The sequence below is a fragment of the Callorhinus ursinus genome, unplaced genomic scaffold (genome assembly GCF_003265705.2).
Source record: "Callorhinus ursinus isolate GAN/ISIS: 27379988/994484 unplaced genomic scaffold, GSC_fseal_2.0 scaffold33, whole genome shotgun sequence".
NCBI classification, from domain to species: domain Eukaryota; kingdom Metazoa; phylum Chordata; class Mammalia; order Carnivora; family Otariidae; genus Callorhinus; species Callorhinus ursinus.
The window spans coordinates 296,415-315,690 of record NW_027397095.1 but is presented as its reverse complement, the minus strand read 5'-3'; the positions used below and the strand labels follow the sequence as shown (position 1 = coordinate 315,690).

The following is a 19,276-nucleotide window of genomic DNA, read 5'->3' as shown; positions in this document are numbered from 1 at the left end:
CATAGATCTATCAATAACAGACCCCAGCTAGAGTACTCAGAGCTCCGCCTGGTTTCATTTTTGTCTGGCGCTGGACGGCTTTTGCCATGGGCATATGACTAGGTAGCTGGCGAATTGGAGGTCAGTGTTTATTGGGTTGGTTAGCCATCTGTGTCAAGATCCAAAATAAAGCAGAAGCTTCCCAGTAGCCCATCCCATTAAACCTCCACAGTTGCCTTAAATGGGAACTTCCAGGAGATGTACGTGTCTCTGGGTTTGCCTCTGTAGGGAGAGCCTTTCTTCCTTGGGTCAGAGTAAATGCCAGTGAACACACGGTCAGAAATCTCTCCCTTACATTAGGAGAGGTAGCTGACTCCACAGCTAAAGTAGTAGCAGCTCAACAGCAATCACTTGACTCACTGGCTAAAGTAGTTTGGGATAATCATGCAGCCCTTGATCATCTACTTGTTGAACAACAAGGTGCTTGTGCCATAGCCAGTACCACCTGCTACACTTGCAGAAATTCCTCTGGAGAAGTAGAAACCCAATTGCATAAAATGAGAGAACAAGCACATCGGCTACAGTGAATTTCATCTGACAATCCATGGTCCTTTGATCTCTTTAGCTGGTTACTTTCAGGTTGGGGCTCCAGGTTCAGAACCATTGCTCAACCTGGATTTCTCATACTACTTTTAATTCTGCTTTGTTTTTAAGCTTTGTATATAAGCCTGATAAACCTTTGTAGAAACAATCTACCTAATAGGGTGATACTAGCCCAGCACTTTGAGACAATCTCCGATGCCTACAAACCTGATAAGATATACACTTTATTTTTTCTGAGATTTTATTTATTTGTTTGAGAGAGAGACAGAGATAGCAGCAGAGAGCACAAGCCAGGGAGGAGATGGAGAGAAGCAGGCTTGCAGGCTTCCTGCTGAGCAGGGAGCCCTACCCAGGGTTCCAGCCCAGGACCCTGGGATCATGACCTGAGCCAAAGGCAGCCACCCAACCGACTGAGCCACCCAAGTGCCCCAAGATATACACTTTAGATGTGAATGCCTGAGAGCTCTCCCTCCTACCCTTTCTTATTACTAAGCGTGATCTCAACGGTTGCCCTCCGATGTGAGATATGGCAACCAGGGAAGGTCGTCCATGGTACTAAGGGACAGCACCACTAAATGTAGAAAACCTGACTCTTGATCGGTGATGCTTTTGAGGGAAGATCTTGATCAAAAGGGGAAAATGTGAAAATGAATAAAGGCAACCTCACTTAAGACAGAGTGTGGAAGCCCTAAAAGGGGAGCTCTCACATACTACCACTTGTCAACAGCATTTTTGGCCCCCAACAGGCCGGAGCCTACTTTACTACTGCAGCAGGAGGAAGGAAGATTTCCTCCTGGCTCAGCAACAGCCCCACCAATGAGAAACTGCCACAACTCAGCCAATGAAAGGCCATCAAAACCCTGGACTCTCACTCTCCTCTAATGACTTTTCTTCAAAACCACCTGTCCCAGCTTCCTCTCCTCTATCAAAGAAAGCTTTTTGTTGTACTCTGTACTTGCTTACAAGTTCACCATGGTTCATGTGTCCTGAATTGCAATTGGTCGGCTATCCCCAAATCAACTCATTTTGCTGTTAAAATATTCAATATTCTTTTTTTTTCATTTAATATTCATGTGACGTCTGCCTGATCCCCAAAATAAAAGTGATGCAATCCAAACTCCCTGCATCATGCTCCATCACCCGGCCCTCCTTACCTAGCCATCCTCATCTCCAGATCGTACTTAAAAGTGGCTCTCGGGCCCCATAGTGAGTGCTTTGGCACAGTCGGCTGCCTTCCAAGAAGAGCAAGACACAGCCTATGGTTTGAGACCCATGTAGACGTGCAAGTTCGGTTTCTCCACAGCATCTGCGGTATCATTTAACACCAGCCAGAAAGCCGCTGCTTAGAGCTGACCATTGATCTCCCCATGGAGTGGGTGTAGGGGTGAGGAGGTGGGGCTGATGGGGGCTGGTGGTGGAGGGCACTTAGAGGCGAAGGAAGAGAAAAGAATTCACGCAGCGAGGACTGGGGGCTGCACACCTGGGAGCCAGAGCCTGGGGGCCTGCCTCCAACCTCGGGGCAAGTTGCTGTGCCACCTTCCAAGACAGGCATCAGAAGCGCACAGAGACCCTCTAAGAGGTGCCAAACGAGGTCGTATTGGAAGTGATTTCTGCAGGGCCACCACATTTCCGCCCTCGCCGTGGTGGGAGGAGCCACGAAGCCCCGCCCTTCAGCTCCCAGCCTCTGGGCGGCTTGCACTGAGAGCACTACGCCGCCATTGGCTGGATGGTGGGCACGCGGCCCGTTAAGGCCCCTCGGGCGGCAGCCTGCGCCAAGGCGCGTGTAGGTACGTGGCTAGACGCCCAGCGGTGCAGCGGGGCAGGCGCAGTGTCTGAACAGCAGCTGTGGTCGGAGTGCGGCTGGGTGGCAGAGACTTGGACAGAAGCGAGCTTGGTGCTGTTGTCTGGGGGGCCCAGGCTGCCCTAACGACGGGACCATGCTTTGGTTTATTTCCAGGGCTCTTGCCTTCTTCCGGAGGAGGGTGGACTCGTCCGAGGCCGAGAGGGAGCAGCATATGAGGCTCTTGGAAGGTATTCATTTCGTCTTCTCCCCCACAGGGGCCTGCACCTAAGGGTGCTCCCCTCTCCTGGTTCAGAGCCTCGGGGGCTCAGAAGGGGGCTGCATGGCCATGGCAGCGCCTCCTTGTGAGAAGAAGCATCCCAGAGTCCCTGAGCATACCCAGAACCCTCCTCCTGTCCAAAGGGATGGTGGTGTAGACAGAGAAGGCCCCGGGGTGGGGGTGGGGGGCTTGCATTTCCCCCAATGCCTTTGGAACTTACATTGTGCATATGTTATGTAAATGTACAACAGATTCCTTCTCATATTTCCAGTAGTAGTGGATCCCCCTGATTTGAGGGTGCATTTGATTGCGTTTCCCAAACACGCGTGTATCTGAAGCCAAGTGGTCAAGTCCTGGATCTGTCGCTGGTAGGAAGACATGGGCCACACTAAAGTGGCTCACCTTTGTGTCCTGAAATCCTGCCCCAGAGTCTGGCACTGAGGGGATGACGCGGGACAGCAGGGCAGGCATCGCTGTGTCGGGGGCACCGTGAACACTGAGAAGGTTCGCTGGGGTGGACGGTGGGCCTGCTGTGAAGCATGGATCTAAGGAGCCCTTGTCTGTGCCGAGCACTGGGCCTCAGGGCCGACCGGGCATTCCTGCCACGTGGTCCTGAGAAAACCCCGCAGGGAGGCGGGAGCTTCGTCGGGTTCCCGTTACAGCCGGGGCAGGGGGACACGTGCAGGGGAGAGCGGGCACCCGGCTGGTGTCCCCCAGACCCCGAGGCCCGGTAGCCATTCCCTACCGTGGGGCCCCCGCCTCTGGGGCGCCTCCTTACGCAGGGTGAGTGCGCGGGGGGCTCCGGAGCAGAGAAGGGTCCCGTCTGTGGTTGGCATCATCCTCCCAGCAGCGCCCCGGCCTTCCTGGTGCCCGGATCGGTCCGCAGCTCCTCTGTCCCCGAGAGTGAGGCCCGCAGGGGAGGCCGAGTCTCAGCGGGGTGGGCCGCGGAGAGCTGCTGCTTAGCTTGAGCGGGAAGCTCACGCTGCTGCGTCCGTCAGCCGTATTTATTTTAAAGATTGTATTTTTCTTTTGACAGAGAGAGAGCGAGCACAAGCAAGGGGAGGGGCAGAGACAGAGGGAGAAGCAGGGTCCCCGCCGAGCAGGGAGCCCGGCGCGGGGCTCGATTCCAGGACCCGGGGATCACGACCCTAGCGGAAGGCAGACGCCCAACCGAATGAGCTGCCCAGGCGCCCCTCTTAGCTGTATTTTTGCCAATGGGACAATACAGAAGAGTTTCTGACTATTTTCATGAGCCTAGGTGGGTCAGTTGTCACCCTTGTCCCTTCTATTTTCTTGCGTTTTATGATTTCACTTGACGAATTTGTCCCATTTTTAAAAAAGGTTTCAGGGGGCGTCTGGGTGGCTCAGTGGGTTAAGCGGCTGACTTCACCTCAGGTCGTGATCTCCGGGTCCTGGGATCGAGCCCCCAGTCGGGCCCCCTGCTCAGCAGAGTCTGCTTCTCCCTCTGCCTCTGCCCTTATCCACCACTCGTGGGCACACTCTGTCTCAAATAAATCAAATCTTTATTTTATTTTTTTAAAGATTTTATTTGACAGAGAGAGAGAGGGAGCATAAAGCAGAGGGGGACACAGAGGGAAAGGGAGAAGCAGACTCCCCGCTGATCAGGTAGCCAGACATGGGGCTGGCTAGGCAGATCCCCAGACCCTGGGATCAGGACCTGAGCCGAAGGCAGATGCTTAGCCGACTGAGCCACCCAGGCGCCCCTCAAATAAATCAAATCTTTAAATAAAAGTTTTCAGGAATTTTTTGGCTTCTGAAACCATAATCAATCATAATCAATGTTTCTCCCAGCCTCCCTGTCCATTTCTCCCAGCCTCATTTTGGGGAGGCACCTAAGGCGTTGTGGTTCATAATGGGCTCTGCAGGCTTACTCTCTAGGTTCAGATCCCAAATTATGGCTTAGTAGCTGTGTTTGTTCAGAAAAAAAAATAAACCGGAGTGGTTTGGATGCACATTTGGGCTGGATTTAAAGCCTCAGATCTCTTTATGTGCTTTTCTCTGGTGAGATGTTTGAGTAATCTCCAGGCGTTGCTGCCACTCTCGTTGATAATGATAAAATTCTGTAACAATAATGGCTGTTTAAAGTCTCTCTAGATGCAGAAACCATGTCAACAACTACCGAGTTAGCTCTAACCTGTGCGAGGCATTCACAGTTTTAAGCAGTTGACATGTATGTGTCAGTTCATAATTATAACAACCCTTTCCCCCCACCTTATTGAGACATAATTACGTATAACACTGTAAGTTTAAGGTGTGTATGATGACTTGTTATATGTATATATTGTGAAATGATTGCACAATAAGGTTCATTAACACATCTATCACCTTATATAATTATCCTCTGCGTGTGTGTGTGTGTGTGTGTGTGTGTGTGTGTGGTGAGAACATTTAAGATCTACTCTCCTAGGCAGACATTAGTAATACCCTGGTTTTACAGATGGAAACACATTCTGGGAGGTTAAGAAATGTGCCCAGGGTTACATAGATGGTAAAGGGAAGAGCGCTGTTCACAGACAGGCAGTCTGGTTCCAGACTCTGCCTTCTCCAGGGGAGTGCCACTACCAAGGGCATTGGGCCACTGTGCCTTACAGAGAAATGGTGACATCAACCTTTCAACGGGAGCATTCTGCCTCCCAAACATGTAATCACTACGCTCCTCTGTCACGGTCATCTGTATCTCAAACAAAGTCCAATTTCTTTCTTGATTTAGATCGTTGTCTACCATCTCTTCCTGCGGTAGGGCTTATTTCTCATGTGTAATTTGCTTGGGATATTAACTAATGAAACATTTTCTTTACTCATCTCTTAGGTGGCACCAGGTTAAAAACTGTACAAGGAGTTGTGACGAAGATCTGTAGTGATTACGGCTTGATTGATGAGTTGATCTATTTCAGTAGTGATGTTGTGACTGGCAATGTCTCTCTGAAAGTTGGACAAGAAGTCAGTGTCATTGTGGGAGAAGATAAAACATACGGATTGAAAGCGATCAAAGTAAGATCAGTATGAGTTTGGGGACCGGCTTTATTCCTGGGGGGCTTTCAGCCTTGCTTCTGTTTATTCGGCCTCTCTGAGATGACCTGGTATGCAGATGTAGAGTGGAATTTGAAGTCCAATTCACTGCTTTGTGTGGGACACTTGTTCTTAGCTTTGTAGTGGTTTCTGTTCATAAAAGTATAAATTGTATATCTGTTCTTCAGCTTTTCAAAATATGGTTAGTGACAATAATTATTAGAGTCTATATTATTCTGCAACTTCTTTTTTTCACCCAAGTAAAGGATTTTTGATTTTGTTGAAATGTAATTGGTAGGTTAAAGATTTTATTTTATTTATTTGAGACAGAGACAGAGAATGAGCGGGGGAGGTGGAGGAGGCAGAGGGAGAGGGAGAAGCAGACTCCCCACTGAGCAGGAAGCCTGATGTGGGGCTCGATCCCAGGACCCTGAGATCATGACCTGAGCCGAAGGCAGATGCTTAACGACTGAGCCACTCAGGTGCCCCCATTTTTAGTAAATTTTACAGTCATGCAGCCATCACCTCAGTGAAGATATTTACCATTTTATTTATTTATTTATTTTAAGATTTTATTTATTTATTTGACAGAGAGAGACACAGTGAGAGCAGGAACACAAGCAGGGGGAGTGGGAGAGGGAGAAGCAGGCTTCCCGCCGAGCAGGGAGCCCGATGCGGGGCTCGATTCCAGGACCCGGGGATCATGACCTGAGCCGAAGGCAGCCACTTAACGACTGAGCCCCCCAGGTGCCCTGATATTTACCATTTTAATAGATACCATCAAATTATGCTTCAGCTTTATTGTACCAATTGGCACTGTCAACAGCAGGCTGTGGAAACTGCCTGTTTGCCAATATTGACAAGGATGGAAATATTTCAGTCTTTGAAATCTTTGCCAATCTGAAAGCAAAGCAGTCTCACAATTTTATTTTGCATTTATTTAAGTGTTGAGGAGAGTACAGCAACATTTCTCTTCTTTGAGCTATTTCTACAGTAGGAACATTAGTGCTGTTTGTGTGTTGTGGAAATGAGAGCTTTGCTAGGAAATTCCTCATATGAACTTTATATTTAAAGATTTTATTTATTTATCTGACAAAGAGACAGAGCATAGCAGAGGGGGACACAGAGGGAAAGGGAGATACGGGCTCCCCGCTGAGCAGGGACCTTCCCCCAACATGGAGCTCAATCCCAGGACCCCGGGATCATGACCTGACCTGAAGGCAGATGCTTAACCGACTGAGCCACCCAGGCGCCCCTCATATGCATGTTTTGCCAATATTTCCTCCAAGGCTGTCTTTTGACTTTGTGCAGTTTAATTTTTATATATTAGAATGTGTCCATCTTGTCCAGGTGAGCTGACTTGCCATTTTCTGAGATGTAGATGGTGGGGGGAATGCAGTTTTTTTTTCTGGGAAGTTCAGGATATGTTCAGTTTTGTCCATGCCAAGCTTGAGATACTGATGGGACTCCATGTCTGTAACGTGGTGTATTGAGTTCAAGGACAGGAAACAGGAAGAGAGTGTTAACAGAGGAGGTTGAGATGGAGCCTCTCCAGGAGAGGGTGGTCACACAGAAGCCAGGCAAAGTTTTTCAATTGAGTCAAATGCTAAGAGGTTGAGTGATGGGAGCAGAGAAAATTGACCATTGGATTTGACAGCCTGGAGGTTGCTGGTGATTTTAAGAGCAGTTTCAGAGGCATATCGGGGCTATAAGTCCTGATTGGAGAGCAGTGAGGAGCGCATGAGAGATGGGGGGGTGAGTATAGATGATTCTTTATATATCTTTTGCTGGGAGGAAGAGCAAAGAAACGAGACTGAAGGAGAAATGAGATCAAGGGAGGTTTGTGTGTTGTGTGTGTGTTTTTTTAAAGATAGGACTAAGAGTACACGTACGATGAGCAGTGAGTAATGCATAGAATTGAATCACTATATTGTATGCCTGAAACTCATATAACACTGTATATTAACTATACTGGAATTAAAAAACTAAAATAAAAATGAAGACAGCTACAAAACATTCCTGATGGCAATAAGAAGAGAATTGATTGAATGGAAAGCCAGACTGTGCTTCTGGATGGAAAGGATATTTAAAAACTTTTAGTTCTTGGGGCGCCTGGGTGGCTCAGTCGTTAAGCGTCTGCCTTCGGCTCAGGTCATGGTCCCGGGGTCCTGGGATCGAGCCCCGCATCGGGCTCCCTGCTCAGCGGGAAGCCTGCTTCTCCCTCTACCACTCCCCCTGCTTGTGTTCCCTCTCTCGCTGTCTCTCTCTGTCAAATAAATAAATAAAATCTTTAAATAAATAAATAAAATAAAATCTTTTAAAAAAAACCTTTCTTTTAGTTCTTAAGTTGGTCCATAAATTTAAGGTAAACTCAATAAAATTCACAAAGATAGTTATCAGAAAAAAAGATAGGAGAGTTTAGAGAATGTATGTTGACTCATTAGAAAGAAGAATTGTCAATGTAGGGGGAAGAGAAACAATAATATAGGGGCAAAGTCTACACAGAGGCAAGAGGGAATAGCACCATGTGCCCAGTTGGGGGGGTCGGCCTTGGGTAAGCGGCTTGGTTGACCCTCCGTTATTGTAGGAGGGAAGGCAGAGAAAGCCAGGATAGGTGCCAGGAAGTTGACACAGGAGGTCTTGTCCAGTGGCCTGTATTTGCTCAGAGAAAATATCTGTGTTGACTGCTTCTGCATTAATGAACATAAAATATTTCTGTAATTTAAAAAATAACATGCTGATGTTATAGTTGTGAGGTGTGGATAGATAGTTTCAGATTGTGAGAAGGCATGTTTACTCGGTATGGTGGTTAGTAGAGAGTCGGGGAACAGAGAGGTCAGGGGGTCTTATAGATCATCATTTGGATATTGACAGAAGTGGTGGTGGATACATAGTTGGAAGCCTGGTGCTTGATTCCTCACTGAAAATGAATGAGGGGGAAATGACCATGAGATTGGCATTGTCAGCTGGAAATGCATAGAGAAATGGAAATAGGCCGTGAATTAGGCTATTAAAAAGAAACAACACATGAAAATGAATTGACACCTCCATGGATCAAGTTCCCATTAGAAACTTTTGAACATGAAATTCCACTCCTAGGAGGTTATCCTACAGAAAGAAATCGGGCAAGTAGCAGTGTTTTAGGATATAAGCCAAATGTTCAACTGTGTGGAGTTGAGTCAATAAATACGGCACTCCCATTTAATGGGATGCCCTACGAACCTTGAAAATAATGTTTCGGGGCCCCTGGGTGGCTCAGTCATTAAGCGTCTGCCTTCGGCTCAGGTCATGAACCCAGGGTCCTGGGATCAAGCCCCGCATCGGGCTCCTTGCTCCGCGGGAAGCCTGCTTCTCCCTTTCCCTCTCCCCCTGCTTGTGTCCTCTCTCGCTGTCTCTCTGTCAAGTAAATAAAAATCTTTAAAAAAAAATGTTTCAACAGGGACACCTGGGTGGCTCAGTCAGTTAAGCATCTGCCTTTGGCTCAGGTCATTGTCCCAGGGTCCTGGGATTGAGCTCTGCATTGGGCTCCTGGCTTGGTGGGGAGCCTCCTTCTCCCCCTGCCTGCCACCCCCTGCTTGTGCTCACCACCCTCTCTGACAAATAAATAAATAAAATCTTTTTTTATAAATAAAATCTTTTTTTTCAAAGATTCTATTTATTTATTTGAGAGAGAGAGAATGAGAGATAGAGAGCACGAGAGGGAAGAGGGTCAGAGGGAGAAGCAGACCCCCTGCTGAGCAGGGAGCCCGATGTGGGACTCGATCCCAGGACTCCAGGATCATGACCTGAGCCGAAGGCAGCCGCTTAACCCACTGAGCCACCCAGGTGCCCCAAAATAAATAAAATCTTAAAAAACTATATATGACAGAAAAACACAAAGAGTGAACCTTCATTTAAACTATGGATTTTAGTTAAAGATACTGTATCAATATCGGTTCATCACTTGAACAGATATACCAGTCCAACAAATGCAAGGTGCTAGTAATAGGGCAAACTAAGCATAGAGGGAAGGAATGTATGGGAAACTTCAGCTCAGTATTCCTAAACTGCTCTAAAAAATAAAGTAATAAAATATATAAAGCTCATTCATTATTGTTATCATCGTCTCATGCCTATATGTTCATCAGGTGAAATCTATTCAGCATTGTTTATTATAGTTGTTTAAACCGATTCTGGAACGACAATGATTTGAGCATGTTTCTGCTTTTTAAACTTGTGTTATGGGTTTGCTGTAATGGTTTCCTTTTCTCACAGGTGGATGCGCTCTGTGATAGTTGCCATGGCAATGGACCCTCAAACTCCTATGCTAGAGTTTCATTTGGCAGTATTTCATCTGTAGTGGAAGGTGCTAACTACATTGATCACGCAACTTACTTCTCCCTAGATGTCATCTGTAAAGGTACAGTTTACACATTTTAAAATTTAAAACTAGGTTTTACCTATCTTTTAATTTTATCGATTGGCGTTGGAGATGGTTACAGGCACCATTTCCAGGGTCAAATTTGGAACATGCTATTTGGCAAGAGGATTTTCGGATTAGAACTACTTCTAGTGTCCTTGGCTCCAATCAGAGGCTCTCTGATACTTGAGGTGGGCCTTTGGAATTGAAAATAATGTGCAGCAAGGGACAGATACATAATGTTCTTAAAAACTCAGGCTATCATTTGTTGGCGTTTCATTTATTGGATGTAGCTGCTAGTATTTATGTAATTTTTCCATTCATATAGGCACTGAATTTCTAATCTAACTGAAAAACATTACAGGTATACAGGGATATTCTTTTTATTTTTATTTTATTTTAATTTTTTATTTATTTTTTTTCATTTTAATTTTTTATTGTTATGTAAATCACCATATATTACATCATTAGTTTTTGATGCAGTGTTCCATGATTCATTGTTTGTTCATAACACCCAGTGCTCCATGCAGAACGTGCCCTCCTCAATACCCATCACCAGGCTAACCCATCCCCCTACCCTTATTTTAATTTTTTAAAGATTTATTTATTTATTTGAGAGGGAGAGCAAGTGGGGAGTGGGGGAGAGGGAGAGAAAGAATCCTGAAGCGGACTCCCCACTGAGGGCGGAGCCCCATGTGGGGCTCGTTCCCAGGACCACGAGATCACGACCTGAGCCGAAACCAAGAGTCGGATGCCCAACCAAATGAGCCACCCAGGTGCCGCACAGGCATACTCTTTAAAAAATATATATATCTCAAATGCCTTAAAATAAGGTTTGGAGATAGCCTTGTACCTTTCTGTCGGTTTGCAAACTGGCCCCCACACATGGAGGGCAAGGAGAGACCAAAGAAAGAGGCAGGCCACTCCTAATCGGTAGGTGGCCGGTGTAATAAACAAGGGAACTTACATACGAGGCTTGTCTGTGGGGGGACCCAAAAGGAGTAGATCTCTGGACCCACCTGCCAGAATGTTAAAAGTTTACATAGATGCCTTAATTGGGTTCAGTCACATACACTGTCCAGATGGTCTCGGCCACACCTTACTCTCTAAAGGCTGCGACCTCCAGCTGTGGGAATATATTCCCAGGACAGGGCAGGGGGTGAGGAGCCTCCAAGCCCCAGGGTCCCGCTGGTAGGTCAACTGATGGTCACGTCCTCTTGATGACCTCCTCCAGCACTTTCTGTGCGTGTGTGTGTGTGTGTACTGTTGTTGAATTCCACTTGTAATTATCAGGTCTATCATTTTGTTTTATGCCTACAGCAATAATTTGTTAGTTTGTTTATGCTATTTGAGTTTAACTCAGCTCGTGATGGAGTGCTAGGTATTGGCAAGACAAGACAAATAAGACGTTATTATTAAACCCTGCCTGTAAAGAGCTCATAGTCTAATTGGGAGAGGTGGGCACGTGAAAAGAACGTGATGAAAACAACACTACTGAGCAGAGAAGACAGAATGACTACCCACTATGGGGAGACTTGGGGAAGGCTACCTGGGTAAGATGCTTTCCCAGCTGGACTCTATACCTTCCCAGCCTCTGCCAGGCTGGCTTTGGAAAGATGAATAGAAGTAAAACTTTTGTACCTGTTTAAGCGCAACCAGCCACCATGTAGCTTGAATATAAAAGGGGGAAGTTAGTTCAGCCCCACCAGGCAGCTTCCCCCTGAATTTTTCTGGGTTTTAAAAGCCAGGACTTGACCGTAGTTGGTGACCGTGGAAGTCCCCAAAGATGATTATCTAGTGGCAGCTGGGCTTTTAAGACACGTTTAGCTAGAAATAGCCAATTCAAGGAGAAAAGGCCCCTGGGATGCCTAAGCTCCAAAGTCAATTTCCTGGTCCCTCTAACCCTGCCAACAGGAGGCACCACCAACCATAGCCTTGCTAGGAGAATTCTTCTCAAGTTGGTAAACACTTGAACATGTTTGTAATGCCAAAGGTAGTGACTGAAGGTGCAGGAGAGAGCAGGAAGGACCGACAGAACCAGGGCCCTGAGGCATAAAGAGAGGCCGGGCCCAAAGCACAGGTGAAGGGACTTTCTGCTGCAAAATAAATTGAGCGAATCAGAGTAATAGACCTCTCAAGGGTGAAAAAGAGAGTGTATTAAAAAAGACCTGAGCACCTAATCAGTCATAATTAGCATTGTCAAAATAGCTGCTGTTAATCTGATTATGAAACCTAATGAAAATGACAAAAGACAAGTTCCAATTTAAAACTTAACGGGAGGGTGCCTGGGTGGCTCAGTTGGTTAAGCGACTGCCTTCGGCTCAGGTCATGATCCTGGAGTCCCGGGATCGAGTCCCGCATCGGGCTCCCTGCTCAGCGGGGAGTCTGCTTCTCCCTCTGACCCTCCCCCCTCTCATGTGCTCTCTCTCTCTTTCTCATTCTCGCTCTCTCAAATAAATAAATAAAATCTTTAAAAAAAATAAATAAATAAAACTTAACGGGAGGGAGGGGGGCACCTGAGTGGCTCAGTCGTTAGGCGCCTGCCTTCGGCTCAGGTCATGATGCCAGGGTCCTGAGATCGGGCCCCGCATCGGGCTCCCTGCTCCTCGGGAAGCCTGCTTCTCCCTCTCCCACTCCCCCTGCTTGTGTTCCTGCTCTCACTGTCTCTCTGTCAAATAAATAAATAAAATCTTTAAAAATAATAATAAAACATAATGGGAGGGGCTCAGTCGGTTAAGGGAATGACGTCCAGCTCTTGATTTCGGCTCAGGTCATGATCGCAGGGTCATGAGATCAAGCCCGTGTTGGGCTCCACGCTCATTGAGGAGTCTGCTTCAGATTCCCTCCCTCTCCCTCTGCCCCCCCCACCCCACCACACACACACACTCCCTCCCTCTCTCTCTAAAATAAATAAGTAAATCTTAAACCAAGAACATAATTGGAATTGGGGCGCCTGGGTGGCTCAGTCGGTTACGTGTCCAACTCATAATTTCAGCTCAGGTCATGATCTCATGGGTCCTGAGATTGAGCCCCACCGCCACCTCTGCCCTCAGTGGGAAGTCTGCTTGGGATCCCCTCCCTCTGCCCCTCCCCCCATCTCTCTCTCTCTCTCTCTCTGAAATAAATAAATAAATATTTTAAAAAAACATAATGGGAATCTAAAAGAGGGAAAAATTGCATTAAATTTTCTTGTCCCACACAATGGGGAGCCAGCGTATATTCTTGTTGATGTTCATGCAACGGAATATTTGAGTGCCTGGCTCTGTTCCAGGTACTGTTTTTTCCTAATATTTGCATTCTAATGAGGTAGATCTCAGATGGGCAACCAGTAAGTGTGCCCCCCGCCCCCTGCCCAAAGAGAGTTCCAGATTGTTCTACTCTCCAGGACTTGAACCAGGTGCTGTGATAGTACCACTGGGAGTGGGATGGGGTGGGGTTTGCTATTGATAGCAGATTAAGGAAAGCCTCGCTGAGGAAGAGACTTGGACCTGAAGGAGAAGAAGGAGTTAGCTGGGGAGTATATTCTAAATCAGGGAAGAGTCGCTGTAAAAGTCCTAAGTAGGGAAAATCGTGGCCTGTCGTAGGAACTGAAGGGAGGACAGGGTTGTGTGGTGAGTATGTGCGGTATGACCTGAATGAGGGATGGTATGAGGTGGGGTTCTAAGTGCCCGTAAGATCCAGATGGAGTACAGTCTGGTCCTGTGTGAAGGGCATAATTTTTTTTAAAGATTTTATTTACTTATTTGATAGAGATAGAGAGAGGGAGAGCACAAGCAGGGGGAGAGGCAGAGGCAGAGGGAGAAGCGGGCTTCCCGCCGAGCAGGGAGCCCGACATGGGGCTCGATCCCAGGACCCTGGGATCATGACCTGAGCCGAAGGCAGACGCTTAACCATCTGAGCCCCCCAGGCGCCCCTGAAGTGCATAATTTACACTAGATTTAATCCTATCGAGAACCTTCTGAGGTAACCTTGATGCAGTCAGTTCTAGTAGGATGGGATAGAGACAGAAACGATCGTAAGTAGGTTGAGGAAGGAGTGGGAAGTGAATATATGGAGACCACGTGGGACAGGAGCGTGGGAGAGGGAGTGGGTGAGCGTGCGTGTTATTCTGCGCACGGCGTGGAAGTGTTTCTATGTCAGTGCTTCGGGGCCCGAGATCCCATTTGTTTTGACCTGCTTCACAGGATGGATGGTGGCGATCAGCCCCATTTTGCAGGCAAAATGTGAGAGTTTAGGTCCATGAGTATTTGCTTGTGGGAAATGGTTAACATCAATAATGGGTCCAAGATTGTGTTTTTTATGTGAATAAACAATAAATCTTAACCATTTAGGTGAAGGATGCTAAAATGGAAGTGAGCGTTCAGCCTCAGGGCAGGGGTGGGGAGTCTACCAAGTACACAATGTTGGTATTTCATTCCCCTTTATTTTTCAGGTTATGCACGAATACAGTCCTATAACATCCTACATATCCTTATTTAACCGCTACGACCTGAGTTAGAAGCCTGGGGTCATAAATAAGGTTATTTCTTTATTTTTCAGAATATATTGGCTTGAGGGGCACCTGGGTGGCTCAGTTGGTTAAGCACCTACCTTTGGCACAGGTCGTGATCTCAGGGTCCTGGGGTTGAGCCCGAGTCGGGCTCCCTGCTCAGCGGGCAGTCTGCTTCAGATTCTTTCTCCCTCTCTCTCCTACTTAGTCTCTCTCTCTCAGATAAATAAATAACATTTTCTTTTATAAAAAAATAAAAAACAAAAATAAGAGTGCCCACTTGAAAGATTAAAAGGAAATTCCGGGGCGCCTGGGTGGCTCAGTCGTTAAGCGTCTGCCTTCGGCTCAGGTCATGATCCCAGGGTCCTGGGATCGAGCCCCGCATCGGGCTCCCTGCTCCGTGGGAAGTCTGCTTCTCCCTCTCCCACTCCCCCTGCTTGTGTTCCCTCTCTCGCTGTGTCTCTCTCTGTCAAATAAATAAATAAAATCTTAAAAAAAAAAAAAGAAATTCCATGTAACCTTTTTTTTTAAGATTTTATTTTTATTTATTTGTCAAAGAGAGAGCGAGAGCGAGCACAAGCAGGGGGTGGGCGGCGGCAGGCAGAGGGAGAAGGAGGCTCCTCAGTGAGCAAGGAGCCCAGTGCGGGACTCGATCCCAGGACCCTGAGGTCCCGACCAGAGCCGAAGGCAGGTGCTTAACCGACTGAGCCACCCAGGCATCCCTCCATGTAACCTTCTTATCCCTTTTTGGACTTTCCCTTATGCCTTGAATTACCCAATTGTACAGCATCTTAACTCAGTTCAGAGGTAGCTTCCCCGTTTCAATATGCCTCTGCAGTGACCAACAGTCACTAAAAGACCCTGTTCTTCAGCTGCTGACATTCTTAGGATTGGATTCAGGAGACTGGAGTGGGCAGGGAGATGTTGGAATATTTATTCCCCTAGATAATCTCATTTCCAGGCCTCACATTGGCAATGACGTGATACATCTACCAAAGGCTATAGCTTGTGTAGGGCACCCCTCTCCTACATCTGTAGCTATAGGGGGTGGCCGTATCCTCTGTTGTCCAATTTGAGTCATTTTGGGAACTAAAAAAGGGTGTTAGAGTTGATTAAAGTTAAATTGGCTTTTGAAGTTTTTACATATGACTAACAAATTGGTTTTAGGTTTGGACATTTAAAATAGTATTAATATATTTTTCTTAAGTTTTATTTATTTGAGAGAGAGAGACAGAGAGAGCACAAGCAGGGGGAAGTGCAGACTCCCTGCGGAGTAGGGAGCCCAACATGGGGCTCGATCCCAGGACCCTGGGATCATGACTTGAGCTGAAGGCAGATGCTTAACCAGCTTACGGAGTCCTCACGTGACCTTTCTTTGGTGTGTGTGAGGGGGAGAGAGAGCACAAAGCTCTCAGTGACCCTTCTTACAAGGACACTAATCCTATCAGATTGGTCCCTTCCTTATGAGCTCATTTATTTATTTTTTTATTTATCTCTACACCCAACATGGGACTTGAACTCATGACCCCAGGATCAAGAGTCACAGGTTCTATTGACTGGACCAGCCAGGTACCCCTCCTTAGGAGCTCATTTAATCTTAGTTACTTCCTTAGAGGCCCCATCTCCAAATACAGTCACCCTGGAGGTCAGGGCTTTGACATACGAATTTTAGGGGGACACATTCAGTCCATAGCCCGGATGAATGACATAATTCACGTATGAATTAACTTTCTTGGAAAATTAATTCATTACTCATTTTCCCTAAACATGCATCTGTTCTTTTGCTCATTGCTGCCAAAAGGGTTTATTGAAAACTAAAAAAGGGGTTACCAAATTATTAAACAAATAAGTAGTTATTAGGTTTATAGCAAGAACATTCAGACTAATCTCTACCCTGCATGACAAGACATCGGAGTTGAGTTTTCCTATAAATGTTTCACGTAAACATAACCTAGAGTATCTCACATTTCCCGGCGATCCCCCCAACTTGATAGCCTGGCAGAATCTTGCCATTTTTAGGCTGTGGTGTGTATTTGGGGCTGACTATGTGCCAGGCACTGTTCTATGAGTTTTATAGGTACTGATTAATTCTCCCTTCAACTTTCTGTGGTAAGTCCTACAATTATGCTCTCATTTTATAGATGAAGAAATTAAGGCACAGAGAGGGTAAGTCACTTGCCCAAGGTTGCAAGTTGAGTAAGTGGCAGCATCAAGGTTTGAACCCAGGCAGCCAGATTCACACTTGTGCCCCGACTTATGTACTTCCCTGTGTCTCCAGAGGGACTTGTGAACATGACCAATGGTTTAATGAATCCCGTGCTGCTCTCAAAGAGCTTGGCCTGTGAGGCCCCGTTGAGGCTTTTCCCCAACAGACTTTGGGAAACCAGTGAGAGAATCAATGCCTAGAGGATTACAAACGTCCTTTCTGACAGGAAGACTTCCAGGTTACCTGTTTTAAAAGGTTCAAAATATACTTTCGATGTAATAGAAATTATTTTAGGATCTTACAACATCAGAGTAACTGTGAAACTGAACATTACCAAGACTAAGAAATCATTCCAACTCAGTTTCTCTCTGTGGCTGTTTTAGGTTTCGAGCCTTACCAGGGGGACCGAGTAGAAGTTGAGTTTTGCACCCAGTCGGACATGTTGAGCAGAAAGGCCCTCTCGGTGAAGCCTCTGAGACATAAGCATGTGCATGAGGTAGTCCGTCTGCATGTAGCTCTTGTTATTTGGTTCTGCTTCTCCTTCCTCTAGTGATCCTTGCTGCTGCTCGGGATTCCATGGGGTGTGTTGGCAAAACCATTCTTTGCCAAAGAGGAGTCTCTTTCCTTATTGAACAGGCTGTGCTTCTAAACGGACATAACCTGAGAATAATATACAACACACATATAATTAAGATCTCAATTAGGTAGTCTACTTGGGAGGTATTAAAATGCCCCGAGAGCAACCAGAACAGAAAACAGATCGTGTTGAGGGAATTGTGGGGGAAGAATGAATGGCATGGTGGGGGGACCAGTGCCTGCAGTAAATGCTGGGTGTGACTTGGGGAACGGAGACTGGAAATAAATGGGAAAGTCGGTCTGCACAAAGGGACAGATGGCGCTTGGGATGTGACCCAGGAAGTGGAGAAATGGCATTCTGTTGGCCACCACGTTCCTTTCTCGCTCTACCCCTTTCACTCCCTCAACTATTGCCAGAGAGGTTAATGGACATTGTGTGGTGTGTTTAGTGCAGAGTTTCTAATCCTCGACCAGGGCCAGGTCTGCAGGGCTTCTGACTTAGCGTCTTGAGGTAGGGGTCACCATGGGTCGTTGTACAGAGCGCTCCCGGTGTTTCAAACATGGCGGCCAGGCTGGGAATGGAGCGACCTACAGATTAAAGCGAGAGCGAGGAGGTGCAGGCCAGGTTACAGCGGACCGTGCTTTTACATCAACATTTCTATTATCTGTAATTACAGGTCTGCATTACTAGCCTACATGGAAGAAATGGGGTGATAGATGATAGCATCTTTTTCACCTTGGAATCTCTGAAGCTGCCTGATGGTTACACACCTCAGATATCTGACATTGTTAACGCTGTCGTGGTGGAGAGCAGTCAGTCCTGCTACACTTGGAGAGCGATTTCTATGACTCCAGTGAAAAGGCGGTAATAAGAAAACAGCATTTGTATTCCCTGTGCCACTTTCCTTCTCTTGTCAGCAAAGGGCCTGGTTTAAATGCTTTTTGTGAAAAATAGCTTAGTAAGCCTCAACAGTTAATTCAGGCACAACCTTTCAAGTTCTGTGTAGGTTGGCTAAATGGAGTGTGCCTTCTGGAGAGTGGCCAGCATTTTCCATTATTGATTAAAGATATTTTCATCGTAATCCTTTGTAATAATCTTATATTTGATTTTCTCTTTTTAGTGGATTTGTTTTTTTTTTAAGACTATTTATTTGAGAGAGAGAGAGAGAGAGAGAGAACATGAGCGGGGTGGGGGGAGGGACGGAGAGGGATAAGTAGACTCCCCGCTAAGCGCAGAGCCTGATGCAGAGTTCGATCCCACAACCCTGAGATGATCTGAGCTGACGTCAGACTTATTTGAGAGAGTGAGCGAGAGAGCACTAGCCGGCAGGTGGGAGAGGGGCAGAGGGAGAAGGAGAAGCAGGCTCCCCACCGAGCAAGGAGGCTGACATAGGACTCGATCCCAGGACCCTGGGATCACAACCTGAGCCGAAGGCGGATGCTTAATCCACTGAGACACCCAGGCACCCCTAAGAACCTTTATTTTTTTTATTTTTTATTTTTTTAAAGATTTTATTTATTTATTTGACAGAGAGCGAGAGAGGGAACACAAGCAGGGGGAGTGGCAGAGGGAGAAGCCGGCTTCCCGCCGAGCAGGGAGCCCGATGCGGGGCTCGATCCCAGGACCCCAGGACCATGACCTGAGCCGAAGGCAGACGCTTAATGACGGAGCCACCCAGGCGCCCCTAAGAACCTTTATTTTTAAAACACAATGTGCACCATAAGTTGTTGTTGTTTTTTAATCTGAATTTGCATTACAGGTCGATGAGATCCCCCAACCCTGTAGTGGTTAGTTAGTTCCCCCACATTATGGTCAGTAGGTGGAGTTAGTATCTTCTAGATTTTAGGTATTCACTCATTGATTCACTCTAGAAATAGTGATTGCCTTCTGTGTGCCAGCTCCTGGGGTTATAGCCTTGAAGGCAAAGGCGCAA

The 19,276-nt window shown here is 46.7% G+C and overlaps 1 protein-coding gene across 1 annotated transcript; it reads left to right on the top strand.

Annotated features, from left to right (window-relative positions):
• The first annotated feature begins 2,436 nt into the window (after positions 1-2,436).
• CT55 (cancer/testis antigen 55) lies at positions 2,437-18,396 on the top strand. The gene is made up of 5 exons (XM_073879086.1): positions 2,437-2,613; positions 5,473-5,654; positions 9,927-10,071; positions 17,150-17,262; positions 18,020-18,396. Exons 1-5 carry the CDS (start codon positions 2,520-2,522, stop codon positions 18,209-18,211), a joined length of 726 nt encoding a protein of 241 aa, XP_073735187.1. The 5' UTR covers positions 2,437-2,519; the 3' UTR covers positions 18,212-18,396.
• The last annotated feature ends 880 nt before the right edge of the window (positions 18,397-19,276 follow it).